Below are 13,737 nucleotides of genomic sequence, written 5' to 3' on the forward strand. Positions count from 1 at the left end.
CCCCGAGAATTCCAAACCGAAACCGAAAATTACTTACTGTCAGTAAACAAAAACAGCAGAAGCAGTGATACAATGTTCTTCATTACGCTGTAGAGTTTAGACAAGGTTTGAGTTTCTTAAAATGATCAATGTGTTTCATATGAAGCTAATCTCCACCGTTGATGAAACGCAACAATATGTTACATTCAACATCGAGGCTGAGAAACCGGTTTAAAAACAACAACAAACACATTCCACAATCTAACACATTTCACACATGCATTTCCGGGAGTTGCAGCGCTTTGTAATCATCCTCACCTGCGTTGATTTTACAAAGAAGATGAGACATTAGAATGATCATTCTGAAAAATATTAGCGTTTTCCTTCCAAAAATGACATCACACTTTGTGGAATGTACGTAGACTGGTATTCAAAATAGAACATGGAAAGAAAACGAACACTTATATTCAACGCACTGTGTTTATTTTGCACCAGTTTTGTTCTTTATCTTTCAATAATGAGCATACATACTTAAACTCATGTCATCGAACCCGTTTGCTCCATATAAACAGAGATTTGTAATATTACTGGAAGAAAAAAATATTCTGAATATAAAAAAAGCGAAAAACACTGCCCCCTGGTGGGAATACAGCCTAGATGTTTTAACTACTTGGCACTAGTTGTAAAAGGTTTGACATTTTTAATCAGTTATAGTTGGCTACGATAATTTAATCACGTATTTGTGTGTTTAATGAGTTTTGGTAATAGCCCATATCACCTAGCTCGCAACACGTTTGAAGTTACTGGAGAGTTCCAATCCCAGATTAGTAAGGAGCAATCTACTGTAAAACTTTAAATAATAATAATAATAATAATAATATATATATATATATATATATATATATATATATATATATATATATATATATATATATATATATATATATATATATATATTTTTTTTTTTTTTTTTATTATTAATTGGGAGCGTTATATTGTTAGACGGCCCGCTCTCATTCAAATTACACCACAGTTACCGACTGATACCGCATTTTTCCGGAAATTTGGTCGGGTCTTGTAATACACCCACAGGAATGCAGACCTCTATACTGCACCTTAAAGACAAAAAAATATATATATATATATATATATATATATATATATATATATATATATATACAACACAAGTATGGATTTCATGTTTCTGACTCATCTTGCTTTTTCCACTACAAACTTGGCTCACTATACACATTTCATTTGGATTTTTGTGATATTTAACTACTATAGGTACTGTGAACTCGCAAACATGGTTTAGTTGCTCTTTGCTGATAAATCATGTGACATGATCATCTTAAAGAACACGCTGAAAAGGGTAGATGTTTGAAGACTGCGGTGGTATTTATGTGAAAAGGTCGAGTACATCAAAGACTATACATAAAAGAGACATTTTAGTCACCTTTATTTATGTGTTTTGTACAGTACACTCTCAGAAATAAAGGTACAAGAGCTGTCACCAGGGTGGTACTTTTTCAAAAGCAACACATTTGTACTTAAAGGGTCTGTTTTGGTGCCTCAAAAGTATATATTAGTAGCTAAAACATTTAAGACGTACAATTTTGTACTTTTTAGGTACTAGTATGTATCTCTGAGGTGTTAATGTTGACCTTTTAGGTACAAATTTGTAAATGTAAATGTAAAGGAACCACCCTACTGACAGTTCTCATACCTTTATTTCTGAGAGCGTACAGCTGTAAAACAAAACAGTGTCAGCTCAAGTCTGTTCGGTGCTGAATTGGTTAATATCAATTACAGAGTTTTACATCCGTTTGAAAACTAGTTTAATTCAGTATCAGGCAACCATATTGATCAATTAATTCAATGCCAGCATTATTGTGTTTCACAGAAGATAATACTGTATATAAGCACCAACAATAAGCTTATTAAGTTCAAATGTTATTTTGTTTAGCATGATAATCACTGCTGTGAAGAGAACTAAAAAATCCTATCCAAGCAAAAGTACTTGACACATCAGTACGAGTAAAAATATCTTACTACTCAAAGTATGAGTAATAAAGTAGTCCTTCTTAAATGCTGTGAAAATTAATCCACCATATTAAGAATGTAGATTAAATCAGTGTCGTTTTCTTTAAGGGTGTTCCTAAGTCAAATGATTTGCCATATGAATTAAAACTATTAAGCTGCGGTCACACACAGTTCAAGCTTGCAAAATTCTGTCATATGGCACTGCAAAAAGGGGCGGGATAAAACAAGATGATTAGATATCGATAACGAGACTGATTGCTATGTATTTTAAATATCTGTACAGAGAGATCATGCTTTGATCTTCTATTGGGCTCATGAAAACATGTGATGCGTTTTTGCCATTCACAGTCCACCAAGCTTGAACTTTCGACATTTACATGCCTAGCAAAACCAGTGTAATGTAAGGGACAAAACCTAGATATGATATGTTAACACAGCTTATGACCTTTCAACCCTGGCTAAGCCTTAAAAACTTGTGGCTTGTGTGCAGCAGGTGGCGCCACAAACCAAGTTCCTACAGCACTGATCTAATACATGCAATCTGTGTGTGTTTGAAAACGTAAAATTCTGTAGTGTATTAAGTTATAGTTTAAGGCCATTTGGTGGTTTCAGTCGAAATACAGTAGACATCGTCATCATCATCATCTAAACCCAACCTAAGCTCATTCTGAAAACGTAGCCCCACGGACATTTCTGGAGAAAACAAAAACTGCACAAATACGTACTTACTGGGATGTATTTCGCGGTCTCCAGAAACTACCACGTGGCTACGTTTCCAGAATGAGCCTGGGTTGTCTAAACCAGTGACTAATCCTGTGCCTGGAGATCTACCTTCCTGCAGATTTCAGTTGCAACCCAGACCAAGCACACCTGCCTGTAATTATCAAGTGCTGTTTAAGTTCTAATTACTTGGTTCAGGTGTTTGACCAGGTTTGGAGCTGAACTCTGCAGCAAGGACGATCTACAGGATCAGGGTTGCGCACCCCTGATCTAAACAGTCTCTTGCTCATTGTTTGAATCTTTTTTCATCTTTTTGGACACTTTTAATCCTTAAAAGTAATAAAATAAACCAAATAGTGACTGCAGGATCAAGTAGTGCAACAAAAGTACTGACACAGCACTAAAAATATTTCACATGTCACAAAAAACACCTTCTTTTAGCTGAGAAATGTCGCTAAGTTATGAAGTATGCTATCCATCTCTGATGCAGAAAAGCTAGTCAATGCTTTTATGACTTCTAGGCTGGATTACTGTAATGCTCTGTTCTCTGGCTGTCCAGCATCCTCTATTAACAAACTTCAGCTAGTACAAAATGCAGCTGCCAAAGTTCTTACCAGATCTATAAAATATGATAATATCACCCCAATCTTATCCTCCTTACCCTGGCTGTATGTTCAGTTTCGTATTGAATTTAAATATTGCTTCTCACCTATAAAGCTCTAAATAATCTAGCTCCTGTTTAACTAACAAACCTTCTGTCTCGCTTTAATCCAACCCGCTCTTTAAGATCTCAAAACTCAGAGCTTCTGGTAGTACCTAGAATAGCAAAGTCTACAAAAGGAGGTCGAGCCTTTTCATTTATGGCTCCTAAACTCTGGAACAGCCTTCCTGATAACGTCCGAGGCTCAGCCACACTCTCTTAGTTCCAAAATCGATTAAAGACCTTTATACTAATAGTAATAGATTACTAGAACTATGTTAAGCTGCGTTGACACAATCTACATTGTGAAAAGCGCTATATAAATAAACATGAATTGAATACAAATACATTAAAGTAAAAGTATACTTTTAAAATACAATTCCTGAGAAAAACTACTCAATTACTATAGTTAGAGCATTTGCAAATACAGAAAATAAACATACATGGTATGATGGCTTTAAGAAAACTACACAGGCTGTTCAGTGCTTTAGATCAGTGGTTCTCAAACTGTGGTACGTGTACCACTAGTGGTACGCAGGCTTCCTTCTAGTGGTACGCGGATGAATCAAATATGTAATATGTACATGCTACATATATTTAAATAAATTATCAAAAATGATTTATATATGAATATGATGACATTACGCCTATATTTATGCGGTCCAGGCAACTTTTTTAGGTGCTAATAAACCAGGAGTTATTTTATTATAATTTTTTTTACTTTTTAAGAACAGTAACCTACCATTTTTTACTTTTAAAAGCACATTTTCATTTAAATGTACTTAATAATAGGAACTAATATGCTTCGTTTTTTAACTGTACAGAGCTTAAGCTGTTTTACTAGATCTAATACGCTACTGTATTTTAAAACTGCTCATTATGGTGGTACTTGCAAAGACCACTTTTTTCCTGAGGTGGCACTTGATGAAAAACGTTTGAGAACCACTGCTCTAGATCATATTGGATGGCAAAAATGGAAGCACATAGTGTACATTTCAGATCATGAATTTTAAAGTTGGTCACAGCACTTGTGCTCCTGACCCAGAAAATGAGACTTTAAACCACAGTGCAAAGCTCAGCTTGCGCATCTTTCCTCCGAGAAGGTCTAAACAAAGAAATGACTTTGCGAATGCAAAGGCCTCTTTCTGAAAAGGTCAACTCTTACATTTGCCGTCTGCTAAAACTACTAATGAGTTACATTCGTCTCACTCTGAGATCATTAACACATAAATGAACTTTTCTACATTTGAGATTATGCCGTAGTTGAGGAATATATATATATATATATATATATATATATATATATATATATATATATATATATATATATATATATATATTTTATAAAATGCTACAAGGGTGTTTTTAAATGATAGATTCCTCTCATAAAGTAAAACAAAGTTTCTAAACTAAAGTTAAAGTTCACCCAAAAATGAAAATGTGAACGCAAGATTAAAAATTTATGCAAGATTAACGTGTAATTGTACACAAAGCGTATCACTCTCTCACCCCCTCACACACACACCCACACTACTGTAACTCAGACTGCAGTAGTTTTGTCTGGTGATGATTACAATCTAATGATTACAGACCCCTGAACTGCTTTAGAAAATGTTAAACTTGAAAATGTATTGAAAAATGAAAATGTATTCTCTATTTATGCACTAGTTGTTTGTTTCAAATCTGTTTAAATTATTTTTTTATGTTGAACTCAAAATAAGACATTGAGGAATAGTTTTATAGTCAAAACGTATGCGCATCTTCGCATTTCTATTAAGCATTTTTTATGCGATAATTCCAAAATGAACACAAAAACATGTGGATGGAAACATGACTAATGTGTTCTCTGTCAGCATTGACTAGTCTCATTTAGCTGTATTTCCACTCTCTCTTCTACATCCTTTCTGTGGTTTTATTGTCGCTCGCCCTCAACTAACCACTTCACTTATCTTAATGTCAAACAAACAAAGCAACGGATGCTTTATGCTGCATATCAAAATAAAGCATCAGTGACCCACTTCAATAGTTTTACTCGTGTCTAAAGTCTTTTGTATGATCATGTGCTGAATTATAACATCTGCTCATTACTTTTTGATGTTTTACATGTTTATAAATTATAATGATGTGCCTAAAAATACAATTCTGTCATGTTTTATTAACCCTTTACTTGTTTGAGTTTCTATTTTGAACACAAAATGAGATATTTTGTTAAGATGTTGGAAACCTGCAACTATTGACTTCCATAGTATTTGCTATGAAAGTCAATGGTTACAGGTTTTCAGCCTTCTTCAGAATATCTTATTTTGTTTGTTTATCAGAGGTAAAAAAAACTCAAAAATGTTCAAAACCACTTGAGAAATAGTAAACAGTGAGTAAAAATGTACATTTTGGCTGAACTATTCCCCTAAATCAGAACCTTAAGTTACTTTTACTCAACTTAAAAAAAAGTTGCATGAACTCAAATTTCAAATTTGTTAAGTTGAACTCTAACTGAGTTGAAACAGATTTGGTTTGCTTTAAACTGTATTAGATTGAAATTAAGATTTATTGTGGGTTTTACCCAAGATTAACATGTGTAATTGTACACAAAGCGTATCTCTCTCTCACCCCCTCTCACACACACCCACACTACTCTGTAACTCAGACTGCAGTATTTTCGGCTGGTGATGTATGCAATCTAATGATTACAGACCCCTGAACTGCTTTAGAAAATGTTAAACTTGGTTCTTTTTTACAGTTTGCTCTTTAATCATCTGGTGGGTAAGTTATAGTTTTTATAAATCCTGTTTCAATTGTTTATCAAACTAGAGTCTAATAAGGATCTGAGTCACACATCAATGATAAATCCAGAGGCTTTGAACATTGAATTATTTCGAAAATGCATTATATAATGCAATTCAAAATATAGGTGCAAATGCATTAATGCTTTCACAATGTCTCTGTTCTGCAGGTGTGTTTGGTGATGCAGTGAAGTCAGTGCCAGTGATGGAGGGAGATTCGGTCACTTTACACACCGATACTCAACTTCAGGCAGATGAAGATATTAACTGGCGATTTGGACCTAATAAATGTATCATAGCTGAAATAAAAAATGGGACTGTAAGCTTCTCCACACATGATATTTTGGAGGGATTCAGAGACAGGTTGAAGCTGAGCAATAAAACTGGATCACTTACAATCACAAATATCAGAAATACAGACGCTGGAGTTTATGAGTTAAGAAGAAGAAACATCTGCAGATTCAATATCTCTGTTTATGGTGAGTCAATGATTTGATTGCCATTTTCCGTGTTTACAGCTGTACAAATTTTGACTATTATAGTTTATGAACACTTTGGTATTAGTATTTTGGATGTTTATCATTATATATCTGCAAACCTTTGGGAGAGCTGGGAAAAGTGAGTTTTCAAAGTAACGCATTACAGCCTTGCTCTACTTTTAAAAAACAACTAAATGTGGTCATTACTACTAAAGGAAAGTAATGCATTATTTTTGTCTAGGCTGGGCTTGCTTATTTGTAATAGTAGTAGTAGTAATAGATACAGCTGAAGTCAGAATTATCAGTCTCCCTTTGAATTTTCTTTTCTTTTAAAAAATTCCCAAAATGATGTTTAACAGCGCAAGGAAATTTTCACAGTGTGTCTGATAATATTTTTTTCTTCTGGAGAAAGTCTTGTTTCATTTCGGCTAGAATAAAAGCAGTTATTAATTTTTTAAAAACCTTTTTTAAGGACGAAATAATTAGCCCCTATAAGCTATATTTTTTCGATAGTCTACAGAACAAATCATCGTTATACAATAACTTGCCTAATTACCCTAACCTGCATAGTTAACCTAATTAACCTAGTTAAGCCTTTAAATGTCACTTTAAGCTGTATAGAAGTGTCTTGAAAAATATCTAGTCAAATATTATTTACTGTCATCATGGCAAAGATAAAATAAATCAGTTATTAGAGATGAGTTATTAAAACTAATATGTTTAGAAATGTGTTGCAAAATCTCCATTAAACAGAAATTGGGGAAAAAAATAAACAGGGGGGCTAATAATTCTGACTTCAACTGTATGTAAGGGATAATGGCTTACCGTGGGTTAACAGATTTTGATGCACGATGTGGAGGAGAAAGACCATATTTATAATCCATTTATATAGACTATATATATATATAAACAAACGTCTTTTTTTGACTAATAGATGCTTTTTTTTATACCAAAAGTTTTTCTTTTTTTTTTTTTTGCTGCCTTTCTAGACTGGATTTCTGGATTTAAGTTTGCATTTCAGTTTTACTTATTTTACTTAGAGCTACTTGATCTGTTTACATGCTTGTGAGATAAGTAAATTATTAAAAGGTTAGTTCACCCAAAAATTAATGTTCAGCTATTAATTACTCAACTCATGCTGTTTCAATCCCAAGACCTGCGGTCCTGAGACATTCAAAGTCCAGAAAAGTAACCAAAAACATAGTCAAAACATTTCATGCATATTCAGAGGTTCAACTGTAATCATACAAAGCTGAAATAACACTTTTGTATATTAAAACATCCTGAATTTTGTTTGTCAACGTTTCCACTTCAGGTCAGGCTGTGCATTTACTATGTACAATACATTGACCACTCTCATTCTCATTTATTGCCTATTTTCTAAAATTATCCTTCATTTCAGCTCGTCTGCCTGTTCCTGTCATCAGCAAAGACTCTTCATTAAATCCTTCATCATCCTCATCAGCATCCACTTGTGTGTTGCTGTGTTCAGTGGTGAATGTGAGCGCTGAACTGTCTTTTGACTCTGTGAGTCTCTCCTGGTACAAAGGAAACGGTTTATTGTCCAGCATGAGAGTGTCGAGCCACAGAATCGGTCTGCTTTTACCACTGGACTGTATAAATGGTTCTTACAGCTGTGTGGTGGCTTATTCATTCACCAGTCGGACTACACATCTCACCAACCCTGAACTCTGTCAAGCATGCACAAGTATGTCAAATGTAAAATACAAACCATTAATATTTACAGCTTCACACAACAGCAGCAGGTAACAAGCCTGAACCCAGCTGTGCTGTTTTTAATGGGAGATTGCACTATTTTACTTTCACTTTCACTTTTGATTGCTTTAAATGGTCAATAATTTAAACTTTTTTTACCCACATTCTCATCCTCCATTATTATGACTGCCACTATTACATTCATTTTCTCTTTTATTTTCACTTTTGACCCACATTCTCATTTTCATCCTCCAGACTCTCTGATCATGCTGATTTCTGCTGCTGCTGGATCTCTGTTGTTTCTGGTAGTTGCGATTGGGATTTTCTGCATCTGCAGGAAACACAGAAAAACACATCAAGAAGGCAAGCGTTACCTAATATTCTATAAAATTTAAGGTTTAAATAAATATTAATACATTTTAACAATTAGGGTTGGTATTAAAACAGATGTAACTGATATTGAGGACTGAAGTGTAAGTAATATACCAGTAATCACTGCTAATCTGCAGAGATGGAGATTCATTTATCTAACGAATGTACAATATATAAGCAGCTCACACACGTGCTCTGAATCGTTTTTGTACAACTTAATTTGTTTGAGTTGGAAATAAAACAGAGCCGGAAAAACAGGAGTTTTAAAAAGTACAGACCAGAGGTCAGATTTATAAAATATGTAGAAACCTTCCTTCAACCTAAAAGTGAATGTACACCAAAATAAATAAGTAAATAAACAATTTTATTAATGATTGTATAATGATTTAAAGTGGTTCAACTAAGTCAATATATTTCAGCTGAATATGTTTACTTAGAGTTTACTTACAGCTGAGACATACACACATTTCTGTCCCTGTTTTGTGCATACATCCCATTCATAAAGGAGACAACAGGAAAAGTATAACATGATAGACTGTGACTTAGAAGATACAAGATCGGCCTCATACCTTTTCTATCAAAATATAATATTTATCATATAATATATTGTGTATTCAACTTTTTGAAAGGATCTAACAATAGATCTGGACATGCAGTTCAAACCTCTCCAGGAGAGTTTTTTTTTTTTTTTTTTTAATCAAAAAAGGCAAATATGGTTATATTTTATCAAAAGAATTGCTGAAAATAGAAAAATAAAGACAACTTTGTTCTATTAATGCTGCAACTATTGTTAACTTATTGACATTTTGTATTGAAATTTTGAAAGGTGGCTGAGGTTTTATTTTGATATAATGTCTACTAATGTTAATGTAAACTTTTAATATATTTAATATATTGTCAAATCTAAAGAATCTTTTCAACAAACACGGCACTTCTTTAACCCTTTATAGGGTTAAAAAGCTGAGGAACCATATATGGTAACTTCGTTGACATTGATAATCTAGTTTTACATTTTTTATGTGACTCTTTTTTTATATAGTATCGGCTCAAGAACTGTAACCATTTTAAAAGTCGATATGACATGTTTCGGTTAAAATAATAATAAAACAAACACTACCCAAACCTATTAACAATACATGTAAAACAATAAAACATTTTAATAAAATAAAATAATTTAAGACATTTTTTTTTTTTTTATCTATTTTTATAGGAAAAGGTCAGTGTCATGAAGGAGAAAAAGAAGTCGTTTATGCTGAACCGATGTTTTTTAAAAGAGAAGCACTGGAATCGGTAAGAAAAAAAAAGCATGAATGAAACTCAGGACATGACAGAAATGTTATTTTGATTGCACTTTCTTTTGTCATCAGGGAGTCAAACAGGAGGCTGTGTTTGCTGGCGCTGCATTGAAACACTGATCAGCTTCATCATTGATGATTTTGATGAAAAAATATTTCACAGTTCATTTTACATGCAAGCTAGAAAGATGACACAACTGTGCTTGATGGCAAAATCGTTACATTTGGGCATCAGATCAATAATACCAGCATAATACATCTTTGAATTGTTTTTTGTACATAAGAATATGTATTTTTTTCTGATTTGTTATGTTCATTCTATGTAACAATATATACAAATAGTATTAAAAAGCATAACCTTCTCTTTTAAGAATCAAAATGTGGCCTTAATTGTCACTTTAAATCACAGGTGTCAAACTCAGTTCCAAGAGCGCCGCAGCTCTGCACAGTTTAGTTCCAACCCTAATTAAACACATCTGATCAAACTAATTGAGTCCTTCAGGCTTGTTTGAAACCTACAGGTAAGTGTGTTGGAGCAGGGTTGGAACTAAACTGTGCAGGGCTTCGGCCCTCCAGGAATTGAGTTTGACATCCCTGCTTTAAATCATCCTTCAAACTGCTAAGTTTTACATACATTTATGGTTGACATTAATGTGTTTTAATCATTAAAAATCATCACAATATAAAACTGTGTATAACCGTGTGATGTTTTATTTTTTACTTGATTTACTTGATTACTTGAAAAATGATTTGTCACACTGAATTATACTTTAATCCTTATTCTGACAAATGAAGCATTTGCTTTACTTTTCTCCAGCTATCAATCAGACACCTATATCATAGTCTAGAATATCTCAACTGTCTCTCTGGAATGAGTTTTTGAACAGCTTTTTTAAACATTACACTGTATTCCATTTTAGTTTCCATGACGACCATGGAAGCTTAAACTAAGAGTGGCAGATTTGAAATTTTGATTTGGAATTCTGACAGTCACATTCTAAATTCTAAACATTCTAAATTCCACATGTGGAACAGCACTGCTCAGGGGGCAGTTATACAGTTCACAGTTATACACTATGTCATTGTTCAAAATAAAAGGTTTTGTGTGTTTGTGTGTGTGTGTGTGTGTGTGTGTGTGTGTGTGTATGTGTGTGTGTGTGTGTGTGTATGTATGTGTGTGTGTGTGTATGTGTGTATGTGTGTGTGTGTGTGTTTGTGTGTGTGTTTTAGGCAATTGACCACACCCTAAAATGATTTTTAAAATTATATGAATAAACTTTCCTTTGCACCAAACTGTCTTCAGGTTTGATGATTTTATTCAGTCTTTTTATGTTTTTTTTTATTTATATATTACTATATATAGCTTGTAATTATAATTGCAGGTTTTCAACAGCAATAATATGTATTGAAAAAAATTATATATCGACAATATAAATGTATTGATAAATGTCACACCTGTGGTATGTGGTATGGTGTGGTATGGTCTTTTTAATACAAAACCCCCAACACTTATTTGGACATGGCAATAATAAATATTTATACATTCTTAACTTGGCATTTTATGACTATTTAAAAATTTGTCTGGATCATCATTACACTCAATCAATGATTCCCAACGTGGGGGACACGGGACAATGACAAGGGGGTCGCTTGGTGATTTTCAAAAGTTAAATTATTTTTTGAAACTATAGGACTGCATTGTTATTTTAGGGGTCGTGGGCTAAAAAGTTTGGGGACCCCTGCACTAAATGACAAGTTTGAAGTTTGGACCATTATTTTAGACACATTTCAAATGTTATTCTAGTCTTTAAAAGAGACTTGTGTTGCATTTACTTGCTCTTAGCATGTTCTCTTTGTATATAAAAATCATTTTATTAACATTTATTTCGTCCAGTGACCAAAATGACACTTTTACAAAACCCCTAGCTGTGCATTATTCTGCCATTACTTAACTAAATAGTGGTCATTATTTTGTTAATAAAATAAATAATACAATACTTTTTAATTGAAGAATTGTTGTATGTAATTGGCTGAATGCAAGCAACAGTCGAGCAGCTCAGACTGAGTGAACCTGAAACCTGCTGGGGTTTGATTTCTGTAGATCTGGAAAAATGTGGTTTGTAATGTTTGCTGGACAAACAGCTTAACCAAGAAATTTTGTTACCTCTAGTTCTCTGTTTGTTTGTGTATGTCTTCAAGTGTGTGTGTGTGTGTGTGTTAAGTGTGAATGAAAGTCCAAATATTGATTGCTTTAAAAATGCATGCTATGAAACTTAAAGAATGTTCAGAATGCTCATACATGACAGGAAAAAAAGAAAATTAAAATTTTTGTATATATAATTTTTAGATTGCACAGTGTAAATGTGATTGTAAAATCAATGCACTGATCCTAGTCTAAATATATAATATTTCAAGCTACATCCATGCTTTCACACTCAAGCCTACCCTACACACTCTTGATTTGGCCTGCTAAGCTTTGCTACTTTCAGTAATATTCTGCTACAATTTTAGTCAAATTTATTAATTTTTTTAACTTACAAGTTATAATAAAACTTTCAGGTTCCACATTATCTACTGCCCCCTATATGTTGTTATTATTACAGTCTAATAATGTCCATCAATGTTTAAAACAATCATAATTTCATAAATATATGACTTTATACATAAATCACAGGTTTTTGTTTTAAAATCGAGTGATTGTTCACTACAAATTGTAAAATGCAGCATGTATGATGTCACTGCTAATTTCATTTCTAATAATCTGATATTAGTATATTAGTATTGGTATCTGACAGGCATAACATGACTGGCATAATATTACCTGAACAAGCACTCAATTTAAAGACAAGCACAAACTTGTGAGCATACAAAAATAACATTAGCTCAAATAAATGGCTGTTAATAGCAAAATATGTTCTTTGGTAGCAAGACAAAAAGGTTTAATTACATTATTGTGGCAAACAAGAGCACTGAAGACCACAGATTAAATTGTTGGACGCTACCGCTCTCTAGTGTTCAAACCCAGAATTAAAGGTGAATTTCTGCAAGAATTCGGTAGGCTATTTTACAAATACAGGGGACTATGAATCAATTTCACAGTAGAACAGAAAACTATGACAACATGTCGTCGAAATGTGGACCCAAACATTATGAAAAGTAACTCAAAACTTACCTCAGAGATGCTTTAAACTAAAGTCTACGTCAACCGGAAGTTGCTGCAGACTCTTATTTTCAACTGAAACGGAATATTGAGTCGGGGCGGGGCTTCACACGTCAGATCACACATATTATTTTTTCATGAGCATAATATGACAATGGAACTGACGTCAGTTGCACGACAGAGCAGAGCAACAGGGGTGAGATTTAACATACCCAAAGGCCTTGCTCATTTAATGAAATGCCACTTGTCATTTAAAGTGATTGTTAAAAAAAAGAATAAAAGTTTTTAGTTGAAGACAAATGCATTTACGACCTAAAATGTAGTACTAAAATATAAGAAACGTGTTTCAGTAAAAAAAAGAGGGGGAAATTCCTTTGGAATTCTCTAATAGATAGAATTAATAGGAAAAAGCTTGGCACTTACCTTACGAATGTTTATGTTCCCAACTAAGTTAATGGATTACATTTAAAATTGTTCACATTACTATTATTAG

The 13,737-nt window shown here is 33.3% G+C and overlaps 2 protein-coding genes across 15 annotated transcripts in view; one reads left to right on the forward strand and one right to left on the reverse strand.

Moving 5' to 3' along the window:
- LOC101884151 (uncharacterized) overlaps window positions 1–13,471 on the reverse strand; it is a 48,761-nt gene extending 35,290 nt beyond the window's left edge. For 4 of the 13 annotated variants that reach the window (XM_073937060.1, XM_073937061.1, XM_073937056.1 and 1 more), the window contains exon 1: window positions 38–321. In XM_073937060.1, the coding sequence (XP_073793161.1) occupies window positions 38–83 (46 nt within the window). In that variant the 5' untranslated portion in view covers window positions 84–321. Of the gene's footprint in view, window positions 1–37; window positions 422–510; window positions 612–8,651; window positions 8,749–13,256 lie in introns of those variants that run through there. The other 9 variants (XM_073937066.1, XM_073937063.1, XM_073937064.1 and 6 more) reach the window with 9 other exon arrangements.
- LOC110438293 (uncharacterized) lies at window positions 6,014–12,653 on the forward strand. 2 transcript variants are annotated; one of them, XR_012397661.1, is made up of 7 exons: window positions 6,056–6,202; window positions 6,393–6,701; window positions 8,104–8,409; window positions 8,673–8,780; window positions 10,000–10,079; window positions 10,157–10,493; window positions 10,624–11,382. XR_012397661.1 is itself a non-coding variant. In XM_073937078.1 (6 exons), the coding sequence occupies exons 1-6, from the start codon at window positions 6,154–6,156 to the stop codon at window positions 10,202–10,204; spliced, it is 900 nt and encodes a 299-aa protein (XP_073793179.1). In that variant the 5' UTR covers window positions 6,014–6,153; the 3' UTR covers window positions 10,205–12,653. The 2 variants fall into 2 exon arrangements, 1 of the variants encoding a protein (XP_073793179.1); XM_073937078.1 differs by having other exon boundaries at window positions 6,014–6,202; window positions 10,157–12,653.
- Window positions 13,472–13,737: the final 266 nt, after the last annotated feature.

The sequence above is a fragment of the Danio rerio genome, chromosome 22 (genome assembly GCF_049306965.1).
Source record: "Danio rerio strain Tuebingen ecotype United States chromosome 22, GRCz12tu, whole genome shotgun sequence".
Taxonomy (NCBI): domain Eukaryota; kingdom Metazoa; phylum Chordata; class Actinopteri; order Cypriniformes; family Danionidae; genus Danio; species Danio rerio.